Genomic DNA, 27,330 nt, shown 5'->3' with positions numbered 1-27,330 from the left:
TTTTACTTGTTTCAGTCATTTGACTGTGGCCATGCTGGAGCACCGCCTTTAATCGAGCAACTCGACCCCGGGACTTATTCTTTTGTAAGCCGAGTACTTATTTTATCAGTCTCTTTTGCCGAACCGCTAAGTAACAGGGACATAAACACACCAGCATCGGTTATCAAGCAATGCTAGGGGGACAAATACAGACACACAAACACACACACACATATATATATATATATATACATATATACGACAGGCTTCTTTCAGTTTCCGTCTACCAAATCCACTCACAAGGCTTTGGTCGGCCCGAGGCTATAGTAGAAGACACTTGCCCAAGGTGCCACGCAGTGGGACTGAACCCAGAACCATGTGGTTGGTAAACAAGCTACTTACCACACAGCCACTCCTGTGCCTTCATTTTTTAATTTATATTTATATGTGTAATGTCAGTGTGCACACTTGACAGGGTGTAAGTAGCTTGAGAGAAACATTGGACCTAAGAAGCATCAGATGTGGTGGGCAAGAGAGATGACTGTGCTGGTATGGTCATGTGGTGAGAATGGATAAGGATAGCTGTGTGAGAAAGTGCCACACTCTAGCGGCTGAGGGAACCTGTGGAAGAGGTAAACCCAGGAAGACCTGGGATGAGGTGGTGTAGCACGACCTTAGAACATTAGGTCTCACTGAAGCAATGACTAGTGACCGAGACCTTTGGAAATATGCAGTACGAGCAAGGTTGTTGCCAGTGCTGCTGGACTGGCTCCTGTGCAGATGGCATGTAAAAAACACCACTTGAGTGTGGCCGTTGCCAGTACCGCCTGACTGGCCCTCATGCCGATGGCACGTAAAAGCACCAACTACACTCTCGGAGTGGTTGGCGTTAGGAAGGGTATCCAGCTGTAGAAACTCTGCCAGATTAGATTGGAGCCTAGTGCAGCCATCTGGTTCGCCAGTCCTCAGTCAAATGGTCCAACCCATGCTAGTATGGAAAGTGGACATTAAACGATGATGATGATTGTGCAGGTATAGTTGTCCAATTAAGGAACATGCTTTCCATTTGTGTGATCTTGGATTCAGGCCCACTGTATAGTACCTTGGCAAATACCTTCTACTATAACTCCAGGCCAACCAAAGCCTTGTGAATAGATCTGGTAGACAGAAACTGAATGAAGCCCATTGTGTGCATATGTGTGTGTATATTATATCTTTCTCTTAGGTCCATTAGTGCCTTTGAGCGGCATATTGTGCAGTCAGTGATCGCCAATTATCTGCCTCTGGCCAACAAGTATGCTTCTTCCCAGGTGATGTTCAGTCTGTGTAGGTCTTCAATAGAAGGTACTACATGTTTTCCTTGGCTGACCTATTTTTCTCTTACCTTCCAGCAGCATCTAGCCCATGGCTGTTTTGACAGGCCTCTCTTCTGGCAGTCTTAGTATGTGTCCAGCCATGCCATTCTCATTCGTTGTTTAGTTACAATTGCATGCAAGTGCCTTACTCTTGCTGTTTAGAGAATGGCATCATTTGTTATGCTGTATCTCTAAGTGATTCTTAGGATTTTTCTAAGGTACCACTGATGAAGTATGTCAAGTTGGTGGGCAATTTTTGCTGTTATCCTCCAGGTTTCAGTTGCACAGATTGTTATTGGCAGTTTTGCTGTTTTGTACAGGCATCTTCTGCTATAGCCCCGGGCCGACCGAAGCCTTGTAATTGAATTTGGTAGGCAGGAGTTACTGCTGTGTGCGTACATGTGTGTGTGTGTAAGTGCTTGTGCCTCTCCAAGACAGAGGGAACCTTCAGCTCTGTACTTATGTTACTGCTACACCAAAGTGTTGTCAGTCTTTTAAATACTGCCGATGCCTTGCCAATTCTGCAGCTTACCTCTGTTTTTGCATCGCCGTTGCTTGTCACTGTGCTTCCCAGATATGTGAAGCTTGTAACTTCTTCAACTGGTTCTTGTCCAACTTTCATTCGTACACTTTCTACTTGTTTCCCAACTTGCATTACCTTCATTTTTTAACTGCTGATTCTCAACCCAGTCTTTGCAGTTTCCCTTTCCATTTTTGTTATTTCTTGTAATGTTGGGTGATTCTCAGCCAACAGGGCAATGTCGTTGGCGAAATCCAAGTTTGTTAACTGGACCCTCACCATTGATCTTTGCATAGCAAAATCGATGACCATCAGAAACAACAATGTTGACAGGAGACAGCCATGTCGTACTCCAGTGACATTCTTAAGAAAACCCGTGTATCCATACTCTGTTCTAATGTAGCAGTTTGTGTTGTAGTAGAAACTGCTAAGCAGAATGATGTAATCGTCTGGTATTCCATACACTTTAGCAATCTTCCAGAGAGTTTCTTTATGCACACGGTCAAAGGCCTTTTTGAAATCAATGAAGTTTATTATTAGTGGTCTTTGGTGTTCCATGCATTGTTCTACGATGTTGCACAGTGTGAATATTTGCTTGCAGCATGATCTACTGGGTTGAAATCCAGTTTGTTCTCTCAAGTGGACATAAAATGACAAGGGTGATAATGATCAATTTTATCATTTTACTTGTTTCCGTCATTAGACTGTGGCCATGCTGGGGCAACACTTTTAAGAATTTTTAGTTTGTACTTATTCTATTGGTCACTTTTGCTGAACAATTAAGTTATGGGGACATAAACATACCAATGCCGGATGTCAGTTGGTGGTGGGGGATACACACATACACAAAGATATGCATGCACACACATGTAAATTTATCTGATAGGCTTCTTTCAGTTTCCACCTACCAAATTCACTCACAAGGATTTAGTAGGTTCAAGGCTATAGCAGAAGACACTTGCCCAAGGTGCCACACAGTGAGAACCTTTATTTCATGTCACTTTAACCCTTTTGTTACTGTATTTATGTTGAGATGCTCAAAATTTCTTTCAATTGTTTTAAATATAACAATGAATTTAGTAAAATAACTCAGTTATCATTAAGCTAGTGTTAGGAACATAAATTGTGACTAAGGTTTGGTGGTAAATTTTAATGGAAAACTAATGAAAACAAGACATTTATACTACTGAGCCAGAGCCGGTTTTGGACGGGTTGGTAACGAAAGGGTTAAATCAGTTTCCTGTTTTCAAGTTACTTTATATTTTTCTTTTAGAAAGCAATGCTCTAGAAGACAGGCTAAGAACATTGACAGCCGGATAAGTGTAACTTTCAGCTGTTATTTATAATTTTGCAAATTCATGCAGCTGGTAGTCAAAATAAAAATAAAAAAATCTTAAGTTTATAGATACAGACATATCAGATTTTGTGTAAAAGTTCAAGAAAGAATAGCACCGTGTTTTCAGTTTCTCCTTAGGGTGTACTATTAATGATTCAATAACAGATCTTTGACCAGCATCCTAGAAAATATTGACTTTAGATAGAAATAGGAGGTTAAATAGCCTGATAAATGACACTACAAAAATCTGATGAGACTTGAGTCTCTTAAGTCAATGGAATCCAGATATTTAAACTCAAGAACCACGTTAATAAGAAATAATTGCTTACAAGCAACAACAACAAAAAAAAAAAGTGGATGAAATCACAGTTATTTTCTATACCCACTTATACACAAAATAATCAACACCTCCTTACAGAACAATGCAAAAATACTGGTTAATAGATTACCTGTCAGGTCACCAAGCCTTTTCAGTGTATAAAAACAACTCTAGAACTTGTAATTCTAGAGAACCACAAGGATCCATCTGTTCAACTTATACCCACACAACCTTCCCACACACCTTCTCAAAACATACACATCCTCCTCATACATGAATGACCACACACTGTCCTGTATTCTCTTCTAAAAGTCTCCATTCCAGCTGTATATACTCTCTGTTACTCTTTTGCTTGTTTCAGTCATTTGACTGTGGCCATGCTGGAGCACCACCTTTAGTCAAGCAAATCGACCCCACGACTTATTCTTTGTAAGCCTAGTACTTCTATTGGTCTATTTGCCGAACTGCTAAGTTACAGGGACGTAAACACACCAGCATCGGTTGTCAAGAGATGTTGGGGGGACAAACACAGACACACATACATACATATATCATCATCATCGTTTAATATATATATATATATATATATATATATATATACATACACACGACAGGTTTCTTTCAGTTTCTGTCTACCAAATCCACTCACAAAGCTTTGGTCGGTCCGAGGCTATAGTAGAAGACACTTGCCGAAGGTGCCACGCAGTGGGACTGAACTCAGAAACATGAGGTTCGTAAGCAAGCTACTTGCCACTGCTACGCCTATATCTAGAAATTTAGTTTTAAAACAACAAAAAAGAACATCTGCAAATCTGCTCTCCCTAACAAAGTAGTGTAACAAAAGAATTTCCTCAAACACATCTCCCTATCATATTTAACCCTTTCGTTACCAACCCGGCTGAAACCGGCTCTGGGTCTGTCGTACAAATGTCTTGTTTCCAAAAGTTCTGAATTAAAATCTTCCACCAAACCTTAGCCACAATTTATGTTCTTAGCACTAGCTTAATGATAATTAAGTTATTTTACTAAATTCTTTGTTATATTTAAAATAATTGAAAGAAACACAGAGCATCTCAAAAGAAATACAGTAACGAAAGGGTTAATGAGTTAGTTAAAAATTAGATTTTCAGCACATCATCATCATCATTTTAATATCTACTTTCAAATGCTTGTATGAGTCAGAAGGAGTTTACTGAGGCAGATCTCTTCCTGTTGCCACCCATTTCCAAGCAAGGTAATATTTCCCCATCACCAGACATGTTCTCACAGAATATTGGAAATGAATAACCCTGCTTGTATGATAGTGACACTTATGTACAACTATTACATGAGGTCAAGACAAAGTGGAAGAAAGAAGCAAACACACACACACACACCAAAAGGCTCGTTTCACCTCCTGTCTACCAAATCCACTCACAAGGCTTGGGTTGGCCTGAGGTTATAGGGGTTACAGTAGAAGACGTTTGCCCAAGGTATCACGACATGGAACTAAACCCGAAACCATGTGGATGGGAAGCAAACTTGTAAACCACGTAGCCACGCCCCAAAATATAAATGAAAATAAAAGTAAAAAATATGTTATACTAGCAGTATTGCCCGGTGTTGCTTGGGTTTGTTTCGACCCTTTAGAATTGGAATTTTTGAAAAGTAAAAATTTTGCATTATTATGTAGCTTGTTATTCTCTTTAAGTGAACATTTTTCTAGTTGAAATACACCGAAAAATGGCGACACAACAGTAAAAAAAATCGTAAAAAATAGGGATTTTCATAGAAAAAAAGCACCTTTTTGATGTAAATAATTTTTGGTCTTAACATGGTCCGATTTGAATTTTTTCTTCTACGGACGGAAGAGCGAGCTTTCTTCTATCATACTCTAAATTTTGGTCAACTTGCGCCACAGGGTCTCGGAGGAGATAGTGTTAGTTGAAGGCTACCAAATCTGCCACACACAGACAACTTCAGCTTTATATAGAGAGAAATTAGCTACTATAATAGCATCAAATACAATCACCATACTCAACGACATAAATATATATATACATATACACACAGAAACATTGGTAGAATATAGAATGCCTTCACAACATTCATAGCACACACAAAAGATTAAAATAAAACATGCAAAATGACAAGTTTTTAGCAATCACAACTAACAAAGAAACAACCATGTTATTGTAAGTACAATATACTAGAACTATTATGAATTATGTTAGCCCAGCCTGGGCTTCCATTCTTTCCATGACAAAGAAATTTCTCACTAACAAACATGATAAACTACAAAGGACGCAAAACAGCACACTTAACATTGGCATAGGTCGCCTAAACATTGGAACAAAGATACTAAAAATAGAAGACCACTTAAACATGAAAGGAGCACGATTTGCTAGCACAATTCCCAAAGTTCATGCCACCATGTGAAAAATCCTTTCCATACCCCCCCCATATACATATATGAAGCCTAAATTATTAGAACAGCATCCTAAAAACACTAACACTTCCCACTCAACCCAGACATCATCAACATCATTATTTTAATATCCAATTTTCTATGCTTGCATGGGTTTGAGCAAAATTTGTTGAGATTGATTTTCTATGGCTAAATCTGCTTCTTGTCACCAATCTTCACTTGTTTCCGAGTAAGGTAATATTTCTCCATGACTAGACATGTTTTCATGGATGAATGGAATCAAAGGACAGCACTTGCATGACTAAGACACTCATTTACGACTGCCATGCAATATCAGGGCATGGAGACAACACACATGCATGCGTGATGGATTTCTTTCATTTTCCATCTACCAAATCCACTTGCCTAACGTGCCACACAGCTGAACTGAACCTGAAAAAATGTGGTTGGGAAGTATACATAAATACATATATATATACATCCAGGAAAAGTCAAGTCATACCATCAATAATTTCAGAAGGCCCAAACACTATATTGGGATGTGCACCACCAATAGTAAGTTCAGAACAACAGCAACTATCAGGCTTTAATTGAGACCACCTGCCCCATCACTATGTTCACCAACAGAATGTATGGGTGTACAAAATTTCACTGGAAAATGGAGAGAATACAGCATACTCAGACAGCCACAATGCATTCACACCACTCATGCATGCAGCATGGTCCTCAGCAAGGTATATCTGGAACAACAGGTATATAACTCATATCTACAAGTCTGCTCGACTAGGGTTGATTTGGAGTTACACATAACAACAAATGACAACAAGAGTTACATCAGTAGTAGTTTTAGTAAAGTAAATATATATATTATATATATATTATATATATTATATAGAAATATATATATAGGGTGTGTGTGATTGTGTATAGAAGAATATATTAATAAAAAGAATTCCAACCTTGTCTGATTTTCACGTGTTTATTACAATCTTATAATGATATATTATAAGATAATATATTTAATTGAATAAAATAAAATGAAATAGTAGAATGTTAAATATTCATTCTGATTGAACTAGTACTTTCATGCATTGAATTCTGCAATCTTCGGGTTCATGTAGTAGTGTTGACAGTCATGCTTCACAATTTTTGACTGTAGCAAGATGATTGATTCTGTGCTATAAATACAGCTGGGTAGGCTCCAGAGTGCTAGGTTTTGCAAACTGTATTCTGACCAATCAGTGTGTAGTATCACTCAATTACTTAAGCTGATTGGTTGGTTGAGCTGATTGGTTTAGGCATCACGCTTTGTTGGACATGTCAAGAGTCCTGTATCTTGACCCTGGCCGAAGCAGCAATTGTTGGGTTATTTTTAGAAATGTTGTAAATATCCTTTGTCAGAGATTTTTATATTTTTATATTTCAATTGTCATCATCATCATTGTCAGCACCTTAATTATTGTTGCTAGTGGTGATGGTGGTGGCAATAGAACTTTTAACCCTAAATAAGATAATTTTCCTGCTATCTTCGTCTTGATCACCTTTAGTATTGTTGTTGTTGTTAGTGGTCATGGTCGTAGCAGTGGAAGTAATACCTCTAAGTATTATTATTATTATTATTGCTTATTTAGCTTGGGTTCGAATTTATCAATAAAATTCTTTTCTCTGATTTTCCTCTCGATTTCACTTGGGCTGTGTAATTTGTAGAATGGAAATATTATATATATTTTCCGACCACATGTTGCTAGGTGGTTACTCAAAGGTATCTGACGGACCTCTGGGTCTCTAATCTGTTGCCGGTGTACACGTGAGCGTTCTAATAGTGTTTCCTTTCCCGTCTGACCTACATATATTTCTTCACAATTTGGGCATTTGATGCAGTAAATTAAATTTCTCTGCTTTTGCAGTTCATATTCGCGTTTGTGAATATTTTCCCGGTTTTTGTGTTTATATATTGACCGGTATGTATGAATTGGCATGTGCCACATCGGCTATCATTATGCATTTAGATACCGTGAATGTTTGGTCTTTGTTGCTGAGGTCAAATTTTGCCTTTGTTAGTAATTTTTTCAAGTTTTTAGGCTGTCTTTTACTAAGCACCATAGCTCGATCCGTGATTATGTCTTTTAATTCATTACTTTGGGCAATGATTGGTAGGTTTGCTTTGGCAATGTTGAAGATATTCTGGTGACATGGGTTGTGTGTCACTATGAATGGTATGACTTGTTCTTGTTTTCCTCTTCCTTGGGTTGTCCTAAGTTGTTGTATAGGTATTTTTATAGCCCGCTGTATGCCATTTTCTATAAGTAGAGATGGGTATTTTTGTTTGAGCAAAAATTCTCTTAGTTCTATTAGGCGTTTGTTCCTGATATTTGCATCTTCTACAATAGTACAATTCTTCTGGCTAGGCAGTATGGGATGTTACGTTTTGTATGTGGTGGATGGCACGACTTAAAATTTAGGTATTGATGTGTGTCTGTGTGTTTATAGTATATATCTGTGGTGATGGTGGTGTCTTTTTTAATTATCATTATATCCGGAATGGTAATGGTATTACTACTCATCTCCTTTGTAAATTGGAGAGATGGGTGTAGGTTGTTCAGGAGGATATTGAACTCTTCCAGAGTATTTAGAGATTCTGTCCAGATTATGAAACAGTCGTCTAGGTATCTCTTCCATGCCTTTTCAATATACTTTCTAAACCCAGTGCCATAGTTTACCTCCACCTCTTGGTAGAGTTGTTCTTCTAAGTATCCCATTACAGAGTTGGCGTAAACGGGAGCAAACCTCGTTCCCATCGCCGTGCCTCTAATTTGGATGTAATTCTTTCCATTGAAGAAGAATGTGTTATTTTCTAGAATAAGCTTGACTGTGTCTAATATAAATGGCACTGTGAATCTGCTGGGAATCACTTCTCTATGTTTTTCTAACCAGTATTTAATCGCCTTTATTCCTAAATCGTGTGGAATATTGGTGTAGAGGCTTACCACACATCAAAACTTAGTAAAACTGAATTTGTTTCTGTTTTTTTGGGAAGATGGGACAGGAAGTCGATGTCATCCCTCCCTGATGAAACTTGGTATGTAAGTACATAGTGGTTTCAAAACAATGTCAATAAAATTGCTTAGACGGTGTGTAGGGCATGCTGGACCAGCTATAATAGGTCTAAGTTTTAGGTCTTTTGATGTAATAATTTTATGTACTCACTTTCTTGTTCTTTTACTGCCTGTTGAATGTTTTTTGATTTGTGTATTTTTGGTAAGCCGTAGAAGTTGCTGGGTTTTGGTTCAAAATTGGTGATGTAGTCTTTTTCATTATCCGTAAGTGAGTTGTGGTGTGTTGAAATCAGGTTGTTGATCTTTTTCATGATGTGGTGTCTATATTTGCGGGTATTTCACAATAGAAGGTTGTATCCTTCAGTTGGTCTTCAACCAAATCCTTATAGTATTCGGTATCCATAATAACAATTGCACCACCTTTATCTGCTTGTTTAATTATTATTGTTTGATCGTTTTGTATACGTTTACATGCAGACATCTCTGATTTGCTAATGTTTGGCCTAACATTGGTATTGCGTCTAAGGGGAAATTTAGACAGGATATCAATGTATTGGTCAAGGTAGTTATTTTCTTCTTCCTTTTGGTGGGGTGAAATTTGATTTATTCCTTACTAGGGATTCATCAATCTCATTACTTTTGTTAGCGAAGAATTCTACAAGTCGTAATTTTCGACAGAATTTTTGGATATCCTCTTTAATTCTTGGTGGTTGGCTGTTGGTGTAGGTGTGAATTTCAGTCCTTTTGACAGAAGTTGGATTTCATCATTGTCAAAATCTCTTTTTGATAAATTAATTATTTTAGGATCTATACGTTCAGTTGTTTGGGGTATGTTTCCTCTTGGATTTTTTCTTTCTCCGGTGTTTGTTGTCCTGACGTAAAAAAATGGATTTTTTTCTGGTTATGATTTATATTCCTGTTGATGTTTGCTTGATGAATTTTGCGTTTTGGTTGTGGTACTTTACTTGGTTTCGTTATGTTTTCTGTCTTGTTTTTGGTATTATGTATGCTACTTTTCAATTTCTTGTTAGCATTGTTTTTAACCACCTGGAGAAATGATCTGGGTTTACTTCTAGATCTAGATCGGTTTTTTGTCCAGTTTCTTGTGGGTAATCTCTGTTGAGGTCTTGCAAATGATCTGTTATTTCTACTGCTAATGGTCTGTTCAAAACAATATCTATTTTGTTTGTGCTTTTTGTTCCTGTTGTGTGCATTGGGGTGTTTGCATACAAAATGGGAGAGTTCTTACCGTAGTTCGTCTTCGATTCGTGGTGAAACAGGTGTTCATGTTGCCACGTGTTCTGGTGTATGTTGCGTTGGTGAGGTTGTCCACTTTTAATGCTATTTCTCGGAGCTCTGTTGTCTTTACCGTAGTTTGTAGCATATTTGTCGAGAAATAATTGTTTCCGCTGCCAAAACTTTCTTGATCTGCTTTCTTCTTTTGAGATATCTCTGATCCATAGTTCTCGCATTTTTTCTGCTATATTGCCGGTCGTTAGTTTGGATATTTCATCTCTGATTTGAACATCGATAGCTTCGTATTTGGCTTTGTAGCGGGATTGTTTAGACAGGGTAATGGAGATGTCGGTCCTGAATTTTATCAAACTAAGGTCCCATCGAAGTTTAGTTTCTTCCTCTGGTTCTCCTGCAATTTCTTTAATTAGGTACTTCCGAGGAAGTATGGGTGCCGCTAAAGATATCCATTTCGAATGTATTTCAGCATATTTTTCGCATTTATATGCCTTCCAGAAGTTTTCTTTTCTTATGTTAAGGAGTTTTTTTCCATGTCTTCTGTCTCTTCTCTTTTTCGGTGTGCCTCTTTTTCCAGATTTCTTTCGTTTATTTCTGACATCCAAGGAGGTTGTGGTAGGCTTTCTCTTGTAGATTTTATAATTGTTGGTATCATTTCAGCTAAATTCTTAATTTCAGAGTTTATGTGTTCATTTCCAAGTTTTCCGTCTGTAGACTGTTTTTCTATTTCCTTTAAAATAGAGGATTGTGTGTCAATCATCGTGATGAGTGTTGATAATTTCGATGAAATTTCCATTAGAATTCTTTCTGATTCTGTTAATTTTGTTTGTTGCTTTCCAGACATGTTGGCATATACACAATAGGAATATAGAATATATATATATGGGTGTGTGTGATTGTGTATAGAAGAATATATTAATAAAAAGAATTCCAACCTTGTCTGATTTTCACGTTTTATTTACAATCTTATATGATTATTATAAGATAAATATTATAATTGAATAAAATAAAATGAAATAGTAGAATGTAAATATTCATTCTGATTGAACTATTCTGATTGAATATATATATATATACATACAGAAAAGCATTTATCTGGAAAGAAGTGGAATGCAAAAATATAAATAAAAATCAAAATCATATGATTGTAGACAAGATCACAGTAGCTGAACTGTCAAATACTATGGTATTTCTGACGAGATAAAACAAAAAAAAAATTAAGTAATTGAAGAAGATAATAAATCATATAATTGACACAAGTATTACATATAATTAATACAGGTAGTAATATTACTATTGCCTTTGTGCTTAGTAAAAATACATTATTATTATTATTATTATTATTAGTAGTAGTAGTAGTATTATTTATGTTGCTGCACTTAGAAAACTGTTTTGTTTGAGTGGATCCATAACCCAGAGGCAACTGATTAAATTTTGTGCTATATTCTCAGTCAGTGCACCAACCAGTTTCACTCACTAACTGAACTGGAACTGCTTTCATTAATGCCAAGCAGCCAGGCATGATCACCACAAATTCCCCATCCAAACCTTTTAAAAAAAAAAAATCAGTTTTTTTTTTATGTTCATGTAAGAAAAATGTCATTGTTATTATTATGATAATTACCTGTAGCAGTAGTAGTTTTAGTAGTGTGGTTAGATCTTTCTGAGGGATAAGATCTCCTTCTGAGAAAAGGGGTATATCCAGGTCCATGTTTTAAAGTCGGCATCACACATGGAAGTTGAAGGTGTACGAAATGTGTGCGAGGAACAAATACTGAGTTAATGAGGCTTACTCAGGTCAGTGTAGTACAAACAACTGATGTTCATGACAACACCTCAGCTTTCTCTATTGATATAAAACACAGACACACATACACAATAAGCAGAACGACAGGTCTGTGTGTATGTGCATGCATGCATGTGTGTGTGTGTGTGTGTGTGTGCCTACTGCTTCATGTGTATCATTGAGAGAACAATGTGATTGGTGCTTTAGTCACCAAATGAAAAGAGAGTATACGAGCAAAGGTGATAGCAGAGGTGGAGAAGAAACTTATTTTTAAATTATATAATCTGAAGAGGAGGTGGGGGAAGTAGAGTACCTGTGACCACAGTTGGCTCCTCCAAAACAAACAAAGTAGTTCAATTTGAACTTTTACTGGCTGTTTTGTGTATAAAAAAAAAGAGAAAAAGATTGAAGAAGGAGTTACCTAACATTCTGGTGATGTATGTGGAATGATTAGTGAAAATAGAAGGTGTTGAGCTGGCAGAATTGTTAGCATGCCGGGCGAAATGCTTAGCGGTATTTCGTCTACCACTACTTTCTGAGTTCAAATTCCGCTGAGGTCAACTATACCTTTCATACTTTTGGGGTTGATAAATTAAGTACTAGATGAGTACAGGGGTGTGGGGTCGATGTAATTGACTTGCCCCTTCCCCCCAAATTTCAGGCATTATGTCTATTGTAGAAAGGATTAGTGAAAATAGTTATTAATTAATTAAATGAGGTGGTGAGCTGGCAGAATCATTAGCACACAAGGCAAGATGCTTAGTGGCATTTCATCTGTCTTTATGTTCTGAGTTCGGGGTCAATAAAGTAAGCACCAGTTGAGTAACTGACTATCCCCGCACCCCCAGATTTCAGGTCTTGTGCCTATAGCAGAAGGGATTATTAGTTAATAAAAAGAGGTGGTGGGCTGGCAGAATTGTTACCACACAAGACAAAATGCTTTGGGACATTTCATCTGTCTTTTTGTTCCGAGATCAAATACCGCTGAGGCTGACTTTGCCTTTCATCCTTCTTCAATCTTTTTTTTTTAATACACAAAACAGCCTGTAAAAGTTCAAAATAAGTACCAGTCAAGTACTGGTGCTGATGTTGTCAATGAGCCACATCCCATAAAATTTCAGGCTTTGTGCACATGGCAGAAAGAATTATCAGTTAATAAGTAAGTTTAAAAGTGAAAGCAGCAAAGGGTGAAAAGTATTTGTTAGAAAAACATAGATGCAGGCATGGTTGTGTGGTTATGAAGTTTGCTTGCTAACCATGTGGTCTCAAGTTCTAGTCCTGCAGTGAAGCATCTTGGGACAGATATCTTTTACTCTAACTCCAGGCCAACCACAGTCTTGCGAAAGGATTTGGTAGACAGAACTGAAAGAAGCCTATGGTGTGTATGTATGTGTATATATATATATATATATATATATATATATATATCATCATCATCATCATCATCGGTGTTGATTAACGTCTGCTTTCCATGCTGGCATGGGTTGGACAGTTTGATTTTTATGTGCCACCTGCACAGGAGCCAGTCCAGCGGCACTGGCTTTTAACATTCCACTGGCATAGGTGCCAGTCAGGCGGTGCTATCATTGGCTATGTCAGTGAATTTGATTTTGACTTCACTTATATATAAAGAAATATATATAAGAAAACAGAAATTGGAGAAATACTGATGAACTTACATCAATTATTATTTATCAATTCAATACAAATTGACAGCATCCCGTCTAACAGCTGTTTCTGCTTCTAATGATATATGGTATTGCTACGGATATGCAAAAATATCATATTTGGTAATAAAACCGATCTGAAACATAGAGCATCACAATGAAGAATAAATAAAGAGGAAAAGCATATATTATTATTATTATTTATATAAACTTATGCCGGCAAGGAAAGTAGATGCTAAACGATGATGATAATGATGTGCTGGTAAGCCAGAGTGCTGCACCAGGCTCCAGTCATCTGTTTTGGCTTTGTTTACATGTTTACACAGCTGGATGTCCTTCCTAAATCCAACCATGGTATAACGTGTATTGGATGTCTGTTACAAGTCATCACCATGGGTGCCTTTTATGTGTCACTGGCACTGGCCACAACCAAAATTTCATTTATTTTGACAGGTCTTCTCAAGCACAGCAAATCGGCAGAAGTCTCAGTCACTTGTCATTGCCTCCACGAAACTCAACAACAGCAGATCATATTTCACCACCTTGTCCCACAGGTTCTCTTCACAATTAGAGATTGGCACTTCTTTATGCATCATATGACCATACCAGTGCATCACTGTCATAAAAGCAGTGTCCTTTCCAATCTTCAATGAAAACATGTCCAGCCATGGGGAAATCATGATTGGCAATAAGTGAGGGTAAGTGACAAGAGGGGTATGCAGAAAATTTGCCTCAAAATTTGCCTCAACAACTTCTGTCTGGCCCATACAAGTACGGAAAAGTGGATGTTAAAGCAATAATGCTGGCAGTAGATTCTTGCATGTGTAATATAGAGTTGAAAAACTGCTATCAAACAGATTATCCAAGTGTTTGGATTGGATTGCCTATATTCAGCCCACTGCAGGATAAAGGCTTCAATATATTCTCTCCACTCAACCATGGTCTGATATAGAAGCCATGTTTTTGAGCTTGATATCATACAGGTTTGATGAGCCTACTTTGCCACACTGGCTCAATATGGCTTGGCAGAGGGATGCAGTTTTCATATGCATACCAAGGAGTAGTTAAACTAATTACATTGACTCCAGTGCTCAGCTGGTACTTATTTTATTGACCATGAAAAGCAAAATTGATCTCAGCAAAATTTTCACTCAGAACGTAAGAACAGATGAAATATACTAAGCATTTCCCCCAGTGTGCTAACAATTTTGCCAGCTTGCCAGGCAATTAGTAGACAAAGAAAAAAAGGAAAAAAAAAAGAAACTGAAAATATAATAGCAATAAAGAATATTTATCATATGATTTCTAGCAATGATTTGGTTGGAAAGATGACATTATCTGAAGAAAGGTGGTGGTAACAAATCAAAGAGGCAATCTATAGCTGCAGTTGATGGGGACAAATGATGGTGGTGGCAGTGATAAGTGTAACACAAGCAATAAGAGTTAGAAAACATGAGTGAAAGATATAATCTAGAAGTAATATTATGGAGCACCAGGTCCAGTCCTTGTGATATGGTGGCTTGTGTGCCTCAATGACCCAGGAAGCTATGCCAGCAGAGTGCAAGCTCCAGGTAGGGTCCCCCCCCACAACCCATGCTGGACAGGTCAAAGGATAGAAGCTAGATTAATATGGATCACCTCTTCCTACTTGGGCACAAACACAGACACATACATACAAACATTTAGGTACAGGCATGGCTGTATGGAGAAGCAAAGTTACAGAAGACTTGATGACAATTCAAAACCAAGAAAATCTGGGAGAAGAAAAAATCTGTCCAGAATTAAGAACAATGAAATCAATGCCCTATGCTCCATCGGGATACAAGTTAGAGGTCAGGTTTACCAATCCAGAATATCAGGTACCCCAGTCTCTTAAACACTTGTAGTTGTTTTTAGGTCCAGGCCATCCCTCATTGTGCAGTTGTAATGCATTATATCTTTTCAGATATGTACAAAACAAACAGATGTATCAGTATAACGCTCAGGAATAGAAAAAGTCTTTTACGTTTCGAGCCTACGCTCTTCTACAGAAAGGGACACAGAAAAAACAAGGAGAGAAAAAACTCTCCCTATATATCACATGCTCATGTGGTCGCACCAGTTGATCCTGTCATTTCTTATCACACACGAACTTCTCCACTGGATTTTCTATCTACCCTTTATGGATTCTCTTTCAGACATTTACCCTCTGGCTGCACCTCTCCTCCCTACGGATCACTGTGGACTCTACTCTTGAAATTTTTTCAGATATAATGCCTTACAACAATATCCAGTGTGACTGACTTTATGTTACCATACTTCTACTGAAATGTGCTATCCTTGTTTCAATTAATTTTGAAATAATGAAAAATTTCGTTAAATAACATTGTCATTACTAAGCTTGAATTAGGAGTCCTGGGGCTTATGAAAAACCTACCAAAGCTAGGAAATAGATTATCACATACAGCAACAACATGTCTCCTAAGAAATCATTATTTGATATTCTTTTTTATGTTTCAGCCCCAAGGCTGTGGACATGCCAGTAGAATAAATCTGTTTAACATGGGGCATGAACCTATGACTCAGAGATTAAGAGTCTTGTGCTCTACTAGCCGGTAGCTAGATTCTAAAACTAAATTAGTAACAGCACAAGACCCACTCCATCCTCATACTGATGATATGAGTGATCTCTATGATTTGAACAACCTAGGCGCAGGAGTGGCTGTGTGGTAAGTAGCTTGCTTACCAACCATATGGTTCCAGGTTCAGTCCCACTACATGGCACCTTGGGTAAGTGTTTTCTACTATAGCCTCGGGCTGACCAAAGCCTTGTGAATGGATTTGGTATACGGAAACTGAAAGAAGCCTGTCGCATATGTGTGTATATATATATATATATTATATATATATATATATATTATATATATATATATATATATATATATATATATATACACACACACACACACACGTGTGTGTCTGTGTTAGTCCTCGCAACATCGCTTGACAACCAAAGCTGGTGTGTTTACATCCCGTAAATTAGCGGTTCGGCAAAAGAGACCGATAGAATAAGTACTAGGCTTACAAAGAATAAGTCCTGTGGTCGATTTGCTCGACTAAAAAAGGCAGTGCTACAGTCAAATGGCTACAGTCAAATGACTGAACCAAGTAAAATAGTAAAAGAGTAACCATAAAAGTTACCTTTACACAACCATTACTTTTATAATCCAAGACAATAGATGACATTATAACAACAAACTACAGCTGTGATCAAGTTAAGGTATATGGGTTTGGCAGTGTTCCATTGGTTACGACGATGAGTATTCCAGTTGATCTGATTAATGGGACAGCATGCTTGTGGAATTAATGTGTAAATGGAAGTTCACTCCACTGACATGTGCACCCTTAAAATAGTTCTCATGGAGATTCAGCGGGAAACTAAATGTGACAGGGCTGGCCCTTTGAAATACAGGTTCAACTCATTTTTGTCAGCTGAATGGACTGGAGAAATGTGAAACAAAGTGTCTTGCTCAAGAATATAGTGTGCCGTGGGGCATTGAACTCAAACTTTATGACCATCAGCTGAACACCCTAGCCACTTAGCCAAGTGATAAAACAAAGTATTACAAAAAAAAAAATATATAAAAAATAAAATTGGGTAGAACGAAATGGTTCCAGAAGGGGTCAACCGAGAAATGCTACAGATTTGAAAATGTTCTGACAACTACGGGTAAGTTCCTCTTCCCAGTTGTAATCTCCGGCCTGCAACCATATGTTAAAGCAGTCCCATTCAACTAGGCCATACATTTCTATATTTCAGAGATGAAGAATTATGTACATTATTTACATTCGACAGATAAGAGCACGGGCTACTAACCTCAAGATCCCGAGTTCGATTCCAAGCAGTGACCTGAACAATAACAACAACAATAATAATAACATCGAAAAATACCTTAGGAATAAGAACCCAAGTTCGAAATTTCCCCAAGACACCTGAAGAAGGCTGGAGGGTATATCAGTCGAAACGTTGTGTTAACAACAAACAAGATGAGGACAAATATCCTATTTCTTTACTACCCACAAGGGGCTAAACACAGAGAGGACAGATGAGGACAAATATCCGTCGAATGTAAATAATGTAGGCCATGCATGTCACTCTCATCCATTTTTCAGTAATTTAACTTGGACAGCATTTCCTCCACTACCTACACCACTGCATCTTCCATTTCAAATATAACTTGGAGAAACTGAGGGTAATAAAGCATCGACTCTGAAGTACAAATGGAAACTGTTTCCATCGGTTGATCAGTGGGAGATAATTTGAATCAAGTGGTCAAACTTGTGCGAGCAGAGTTATGTACCTTGCATCAATACATTACACAACTGACATGCCGGATATATATTTATATATATATATATATATATATCATTCTCCCACTTCAACAAATACAAATTAAAGGTGTTTGCTTCCTAGCCACATGGTTCAGAGTGCAGTCCCACTATGTGACACCTTGGGCAAGTGTCTTTAGAAGGTGAGATAGTGAAGTTGATAGTAAAAGGAGAGGCGAGTGCATCAAGATAATTTTAGCTGAAATTGGTTCAGAAGAATATAAAATAATGGTAGGTATATAATAAGCAGAAGAAAAAAAAAAAGATTTAGTTTAATGAGAGACTGATTATTGGAGGATGTTTGTGTCTATTAGGCAAGGAGCATTTTCTTTTAAGCAGAAGAATATAATTGAATACAATTAGCTATATAATAATCCATGTAGAGTATACCTAAGCCTTGAGGATGGTTTGTAATGCTTTAGAAAAAATCCATCCACCCATCTTTGCTGCCTACTATTCTTGGAAGGGTTGTGAAAGTAGAGTTCTCAGGCACCTTATTCATAAGGGGCCCATTGGAGACAATCATCATTTCACTTTTCTGCCGGATTCCCAAGCTTGACCAACTGAACATATGGATATTATCAAACTTTCATGCTCTTGTCTCCTAAGGGTTAGCTAGGCTTGAAGAATCTATCTTATGTTTTTCTGAAGCCTTCTAATCACGTCTGTGGTGTTGGAGCTGTAAGCTCTCAATGCAAAGCAGTAGTGGTTCAATCTGGAAAGACTTCCTGATCTTAGAGCTATACATTCTATTGAGTAACATTACTCCAGAAACTCTTTGGAGAAACCCCAACATCTTAATTCCGAAGATGAAACCCAGGTGTCTTACTAATCCTTTATTTTGGCACAAGGCCTGAAACTTGGGGGACAGTAGATTACATTGACCCCAGTGCTTAACTGGTACTTATTTTATCGACCCTAAGAGGACGAAAGGCAAAGTCGACCATGTTGGAATTTGAACTCAGAACATAAGACAGGTAAAATACCACTAAGCATTTTGCCCAGTATGCTAACGATTCTTTTCTACTCTAGGAACAAGGCCCCAAATTTATTTGATTGGGGGGGGGGGGCAGTCGATTAGATCAACCCCAATATGCAACTGGTACTTAATTTATTGACCCTGAGAGGACGAAAGGCAAAGACAACCTTGGCAGAATTTGAACTCAGAACACAAGGACAGACGAAAAACAATTAAGCATTTTGCCTGGCGTGCTAACAATTCTGCCAGCTTACTGCCTTATCAATGAATGGTAATTAATAAATGGTGTCTCATTAATGAATCGTAATGTAGTGTCTCATTAATGAATCGTAATGTAGTGTTTCAATGAGAAACTGTTAGCATATATAGGCAGAAAATGTGATATATTTTGAACTGTGACAGTTCATGAATTGATAAGAAGATAATAAAAATATGGTTCTAATTCCTTGAAATGTTTAGAGATTATTTTCTGGTGCTGTTAAGTACTCTTCAGTTGTTCTCTTAACATTGAAGGATGCATTGAAAGATGTTTATGATTATGTTGCTGTTAGGTTAAGAAGTTAGCTTCACAACTATATCTGACTCATACACTGTTCACTTTCCAGACATTTGTACATTACTGCATATGCTTTATATGCACTTTTGACAAGTTGTGGTGCACCTGAGCACTGTATACAATAATTTCATTATTATTATTTTTTTTTATACGATTTTAGTCCTAATGCATGATACTTTGGGTAAGTGTTATCTACTATCGCCTCAGTGACTAATAACTTGTGAGCAAAATTTGGTAAACAGAAACAGTACAGAAAACCCACCACACACACACACACAATTGTGTCCTTGTGTTTATGTTTTATAACAGCCGTTTGACAAATGGAAATTAATAAAATAAGTAACAGACTTTAAAATAAGTACTGGGGCCAATATATGACTAAACTCTTGAAAGTACTGCCCCAGCGACACTGCAATCCAATGAATGAAGCCAGTAAGAGAATAAAAGTATATTGTTATTTAGTAGCCAAGTCAACCCTAATTAGGTACAATCTATGATTAAATATGTTCCAACCACGACCCAACATTTTCGTATATCCAGGACTAATTTGTCCAATATACCTTTCTTTTTTTAGATGGTAAGATATAATTTGAGGTAGCCACAGCAGGTATTTCTAGCAGGTTGAACAAACGACAAAGGTTCTTTTGTTAGTTCTCACATCCAGCATGTAGTCAGTGTGTGCTTGTGTGTGTGTTTGCATTAATGTTTCAATACCAAATCTACACACAAGTTTTCACCTGGTTTCAAGTCATAACTGTTTATCTACGTCATATGTATTTGTACACACACACACGTGTGTATGTGTATGTGTCCTTGTGCTTCAAATGAAGTCATACAATGATTGATCAACATATATCACAGATGATATTTAGAAGGCAAATTACGTAAATAAAAGTTTAAGAAAAAAAATGAAAACCAACCACAACAAAATCAATGAAGAAAAGGAAGAGATACTGACGTTTTTGACAAATTGTCCTTTGCCAAGACAGATAAAGAGACAAAAAAAAAAAGGAGAATAACCAGAGAAAAAAAATGTATATTATAAAACAAAACACGGTAAGAATGGTGGAATAGAAAAGGCATGGTATGTGGCTTCTGGCAAAGAGAAGAGTAAACATCAGTTATACTTGAAAAGAAATAGGATAGTCAGTGTATATGTAAAAGTGTGTGTGTGTGTGTGCGCTGACGACGGGTAAATACCCAGAAACCCGGGTCCATGCATATCACGTCAGGTCGACAATGGGAAGGATGGCTTCCCTTTGTAAATACTGATAGGGCACAGAAAGTGTGTCAATAGCCAGCTGGAGAAGATGTTCTCCTGGGGCTACAAGCTACAGTAGCATCCACCCTTAGTGGTTAGCCACACTTACATGGCAAATATACTTCACACACACACACACACACACACCATCATTTAACGTCTGTTTTCCATGCTGGCATCAGTTGGACGGCTTGACTGAGGCCTGGAGAGCCAGTAGCTGCACCAGGCTCCAATCTGATCTGGCAGTTTCTACAGCTGGATGCCCTTCCTAGTGCCAACCACTCCGAGAGTGTAGTGGGTGCTTTTTATGTGCCATGGGCACAGAAGCCAGTTAGGCGGCTGTGGAATCGATTACATTCGGATAGTGCTTTTTACATGCCACCGGCATGGGAGCCAGCCAGGCGGACCTGGCGTCAACCACGTTCAGATACTGCTTTTTACGTGCCACCGACACAGGATCCAGTCAGGGGGCACTGGCCACAGCTACGATTTTGGTTTTGACTCAACAGGTATATATATATGTATAATAACAAAAATATGGATAGAGAAAATCACATCTTTAATTGAGAAGAGAGAAGGGAGATGAGAGAAGGGAGATGAGAGAAGGGAGATGAGAGAAGGGAGATGAGAGAAGGGAGATGAGAGAAGGGAGATGAGAGAAGGGAGATGAGAGAAGGGAGATGAGAGAAGGGAGATGAGAGAAGGGAGATGAGAGAAGGGAGATGAGAGAAGGGAGATGAGAGAAGGGAGATGAGAGGAGGGAGAGAAGAGAGGGAGAGAAGAGAGGGAGAGAAGAGAGGGAGAGAAGAGAGGGAGAGAAGAGAGGGAGAGAAGAGAGGGAGAGAAGAGAGGGAGAGAAGAGTGGGAGAGAAGAGTGGGAGAGAAGAGTGGGAGAGAAGAGTGGGAGAAGAGAGAAAAGAGGGAGAAGAGAGAGGAGAGAAGAGAGAAAAGAGGGAGAAGAGAGAGGAGAGAAGAGAGGGAGAGGAGAGAAGAGAGGAGAGAAGAAAGAGAGAACTAGAAAAATATGGAAACATCTGGTGTCAAATAAATCAGTATTGTGAATTCTATAGCAAGGTAGGAGCTGAAGAAGGAAATGAAGGTGGTGAATAGTACATGGATAAGCAGGGAAGTGTCAATACAGTCATTGATGTAATAACTGTATAGCTCTGTAGTGGAGTGGTGAAACAAGTTAAGATATGAGCTCCCAAGTTAATGAAACAGGCTGATAAGATGGGTCCCTTCATGGCACCTACAGCCATTCCAGTAACTTGCTGGTAAAACTTCTGAGAAAAGGTGAAACAGTTGAGTGTAAAGATGAGTTTTGTTGGGTGAAGGAGAGTAAGGATGGTGATCTTGAGCAGGATGTGATGTTTGAGAAAGTATTTGAGGTTAGGAGATACATCGAGGTGAGGAATGATGGTGTAGAAGAATTCAAAAGCCATGGTAGAAAATAACTGTGGGAGACTGAGCAGGGGAAAGAGGAGTTGAAGATGTATAAAGCAAGGTTGGTGAAACGGATATGAGTGAAGGATGCTATCGAAGATGACAAGAATTGAACTAGGTAGTTTAACCCTTTCAGTTCCATATTTCTGTTGAGATGCTCTGTGTTTCTTTCAATTATTTTAAATATAACAAAGAATTTAGTAAAATAACTTAGTTATCATTCAGCTAGTGTTAGGAACATAAATTGTGACTAAGATTTTAATTCAAAACTTATGAAAACAAGACATTTGTACTCAGAGCCAGAGGTGGTTTCAGCCGGGTTGGTAACGAAAGGGTTAAGATTAGTTGCATAGGGTAACTGCAGGAAGAAACAATAAGATGAGCAGAGGTGATGGCCTTATGGATCTTGGGAAGAAAGTAGAGGTTAATAGTGTGTCAGTGCATGGTGTTGCCAACAATGAGGTTGGCAGCTGTGAGAGGAAAAAGAAAGGGCAATAGTGTACAATAGCAGGCATCAACAGTTGCTGCAAGGAATAATTGTTTACATTTTCAAAATAATACAAAAAGTTTCAAATGACATTTGACACAATGAGGACACCAGTAATCTGAAAAAGAAAAAAAGTGTTGCACCAATGTTGCTCGCTGGGTTTTGATAACTTGCTAATTGGGAAAAGTTATGCTAATTGTGTAGCTAACTTGCTGTACATTGCTAGTGGAAAGAAGTAGTAAACAGCTTGAACAAACAATCAACTGAAGAAAACTTGTTCTTTCTCCATCCGAATTTGAAGGACAGACAGTTTTATTGTTAGCTTCAATGAATGTCCATGGAATATATATATATATAAATTAGTTATGCCCAAACACATCAGTCACTGCTATTTCACTGTCTTTCTACAGACTACATCAAGATAGAAACAACACAATAATAAAAGCTTAAAAAGCTTACATAATGATTTTCTCTCAGAGCTTCTAAATATAAATGACATAAAAACAGGACAAATATATTCATAAAACTACAAAAATATTTAGTTCTCCAATCAAGTTTGTTTCCACAACTTTGACTAAATCTGTAAGTCAAGTTGCTATATTAAAAACAAAAAAAATTATCCAAAATACTAGATTGGTAAAAAGATAATACAGTTCTATATTTAAGAGATGAAGAATTATGTACATTATTTATATTTGACGGATATTTGTCCTCATCTTGTTTGTTGTTAACCCCAAGATTCTGAGTTCGATTTCAAGCAGTGACCTGAATAATAATAGTAATAATAACATTGAAAAATATCTTAAGAATGAGAAACCAGGTATGAAATTTCCCCAGAACACCCAATGAAAGCTGGAGGGTATATCAGCGAAAACATTGTGTTAACAAACAAGATGAGGACAAATATCTGTCAAATGTAAATAATGTAAACAATGGTAAAAAGATATCTACTTACTTGAATAACTTCAATACTGGAACTGTGTCAGTTACTACAAATATCTGTAAGTTAAAAGAAACAACATATTAGTAAGATATAATGCAATACACCATACATGACAAACACGGCAAGATAAATTAGATACAATATATGACATATCCGATACAACACAGCAGCGCAGTGGGATTGCTCTAGAAATTACGTGACTACAATGTGAACTTCTTAGCCATACAGTCCAAGGGATCTTTTCGGTTTGACCGGCAGCTTTTTAAAATAATTTCCACGTAACTAAACACTTAAACTTCGTATACTGATAGAATGTGTTTATAAAACATCTTTTTCTCTTGGCTTTATTGAGAAAATTCTATAGCTTGTAAGATATTTGTTGTTTTTTTTTTCTTCAATTTCTGCAATTTCAACCAATCAATGACGTCTATTGAGGTGAAAGTGAAAACATTCTGTGCCATATGAATGTCCCTCGTTTAAGAAACAGATTGGGTTTATTTACATTTCGCAAGAAAAAAAGATACCCTTCCGCCAACCCCTAACCCTAAAACAGATTGAAATGCAATAGATTGATACTAGGGTCATAATTATGGGTGACAATTTCATATGACACCGCTAGAAAAAACTGCCGTTCAAACCGAAAAGATCCCAGTCCAAGATTTTCTTAGAGTTTTTCAAATAAATAGTTTATCAGCAGCTATATGCCCATGAGGTTATCCTGTTCCAGACACCAATCTAGTATTTATCTCTGTGGTAAATACTGGGCCTGTAGGTTGATGAAAGTTCTTTTCTGGTGCCACCATTAACCATACTCTTTTACAAAATTACTAGATAGTTTTTGATCCTTCCGGGTTCTCAGTCTTCAAAAGTACATGTAAGTGTGTATATGCATGTGTGTCTTCTACAATAGCCCTGGGCCAACCAAAGCTTTGCAAGTGGATTTGATAGATGAAAACTGAAAGAAGCCCATAGATTGTGTGTGTGTTTGGGTGTACCCTTGTCTTGATAAATGTAATGATTGTAAATGAACATCACTGTCATAGAAGCAATGTTTTTCATTTCCAGTTCTCAATGAAAAACATGTCTGGCAATGGGAAATATTATCTTGCTTGGAAACAGGTGAGGGTTGGCAATTGGAAGGGTATTTGGCTGTAGAAAACCTGCCTCAATATACTTTATCTGATCCAGGTAAGCATAGAAAAGTGGACACTAAAGGATGATGATAATCACACACACACAATGATTCATTATGTATTACCCACAGCTTATAGCAAACTAAATTAACATGTGGCTTAATGGTATTCATTTACTTGAACATAACAAAAAAAAGCAATTATCAGCTGTTTGATGACGAAAATTCATGTTTCTTGGAAATGTAATATAAAACTTCTAGCCACAAGGTGGAAAAGACAGTCAAACTTCTACAGTAATGAAGACATAAAAAAAAAAAAACACATAATTAAGTTCATGAAAGGACAAAGCCATGAATATAGAGAAATATGAGGATCACTGATACAAGAACAAAAATAAAAGCACAAATAAATTCAAGTGAAATCTATTGAATGAATTAATCATTTTAGCAGAAACATCACACAGGTATGTATGTATGTATGTATGTGTGTATGTATTACAAAAATAATAAAAATCACATAATGTATTTTATATTCTCAGCACACAATAATGGAAGTTGAATAAAGAAATTTACAATAACCTTCTACGCAACAAAAGATATACTAATTACAAAGGAATCAGCATAATAAAATGCAAGTAGAACACATAGCAATCAAAGTAAGCATTCATGAAGGAAGTCTCTGTTAGATTACACAGCCTGTCAGAAACAGCAGTGATATTCTTCTTCAAATCATATTTTATTGTCTTCAAAAGAAAGGAAGGACATATTGTATAATGTAGTCCCACTAGCTTTATGTCTGAATATAAAATGAGAGAGCCAATGGTTGGAATATTTTGATTAGCTGGTTTACTCAATCAGGACTGAACTAAGGCTAGAGAACAATGGTTGTTTGATTTAGGCAAAAGGTTAGCAATCTGTAAGGGGGTAGGGGTTAGCAGATTACAATGACCATAGTACTTGGTTGGTACTTTTAGTGAAATTCTGTGGTCTATTAGAAATAGCAGTAAAAATCACATTCTAACAGTCTTAAAAAGGGAAAGGCTATATCAGATAATGTGGTCATCTGTGGACATGTCCGGAAAAGAAAAACAAGTACATAGGTGCAGGAGTGGCTGTGTGGTAAGAAGCTTGCTACTTCGGCAAACTGGCAGAAATGTCAGCATGCCGGGTGAAATGCCTTGCAATATTTTGCATGCCATTACATTCTGAGTTCAAATTCCGCCAAGGTCAACTTTGCCTTTCATCCTTTTGGGGTCGATAAATTAAGTACCAGTTACGCACTGGGGTCGATATAATTGACTTAATCACTTTGTCTGTCCTTGTTTGTCCCCTCTATGTTTAGCCCCTTGTGGGCAATAAAGAAATAAGAAGCTTGCTACCCAACCACATGGTTCTGGGTTCAGTCCTGTTGCATGGCACCTTGGGCAAGTATCTTCTAAAGAAATTGACAGAATAAGTACCAAGCTTAAAAAAAAAAAAAAGCACTAGTGTTGATTTATTTGACTAAGAATTTCTCAGTGAAGCCCTAGCATGGAGGTAGTCTAATGACTGAAACAAAAAAAAAAAGATAAAAGAGATGAGATGAGACACACACACATACATACATACATACACAATGGGCTTTCTGCACATTTTATGCTTAAAAGATTTAAATCACAAGGCATTGGTTAATCTAGTAGTTGGAGCAAGGCCAGAACAACTTAGTGGTGAAGTGAATTTCTTAACCAAACAGTTATACTTGCTTCCAAGTGTTATAATGTACATAAAGGGCTTCTTTCAGTTTCCATCTACCAAATCCATTTACAAGGCTTTAGTTGGTCCAATGTTATAGTAGAAGACGCTTACTCAAGATGCCACATCGTGGGACTAAACCTGAAACCATGTGGTTGGGAAGTAAACTAATCAACCACATAATAAATCATTAATATAATTTATCTAATTAGGGTGGTGAGCTGGCTGAACCGTTAGTGCACTGGGCAAAATGTTTAGTGGGATTTTGTCAGCCTGTACATTCTGAGTTCAAATTCTGCCATGGTCAACTTTACTTTTCATCCTTTTGGGGTCGATAAAATAAGTATCAGTTAAACATGGGTCGATGTAATCAACTTAATCCATTCATCCAAAATTGCTGGCCTTGTACCAAAATCTGAAACCAATAAAATTTACCTTATCTTTTTACTTGGATTGGATCTTTTACTTTTATTTGTTTTGGCCATTGGATTGCAGTAATGCTGTTGAATAAATTGACCCCAGGACTTATTTTTAAGCCTGTTACTTATTTCTTGACTGCCCCTAAGGGGCTACACACAGAGGGGACAAACAAGGACAGACAAACAGATTAAGTCGATTATATCGACCCCAGTGCGTAACTGGTACTTATTTAATCGATCCCGAAAGGATGAAAGGCAAAGTCATACGGCGGAATTTGAACTCAGAACGTAACAGCAGACAAAATACCGCTAAACATTTCGCCCGGCATGCTAAT

At 37.4% G+C, this 27,330-nt stretch overlaps 1 protein-coding gene across 5 annotated transcripts in view; it reads right to left on the bottom strand.

The window, feature by feature from the left end:
- Nucleotides 1-27,330, bottom strand: part of LOC115211060 (kelch-like protein 24) — an 80,206-nt gene that overhangs the window by 24,224 nt on the left and 28,652 nt on the right. For 4 of the 5 annotated variants that reach the window (XM_029779943.2, XM_029779947.2, XM_029779944.2 and 1 more), the window contains one exon: nt 23,726-23,769. Coding sequence is in view for 1 of the 5 variants with exons in the window: in XM_029779942.2 (XP_029635802.1) it covers nt 11,848-11,950 (103 nt within the window). In the remaining 4 variants the exon portion in view is untranslated. Of the gene's footprint in view, nt 1-11,847; nt 12,198-23,725; nt 23,770-27,330 lie in introns of those variants that run through there. The other variant, XM_029779942.2, reaches the window with a different exon arrangement.

This window comes from Octopus sinensis, linkage group LG4 (assembly GCF_006345805.1).
Source record: "Octopus sinensis linkage group LG4, ASM634580v1, whole genome shotgun sequence".
NCBI classification, from domain to species: Eukaryota; Metazoa; Mollusca; class Cephalopoda; order Octopoda; family Octopodidae; genus Octopus; species Octopus sinensis.
The sequence above is the reverse complement of the archived record's forward strand: the minus strand, read 5'-3'. Positions and strand labels throughout refer to the sequence as shown.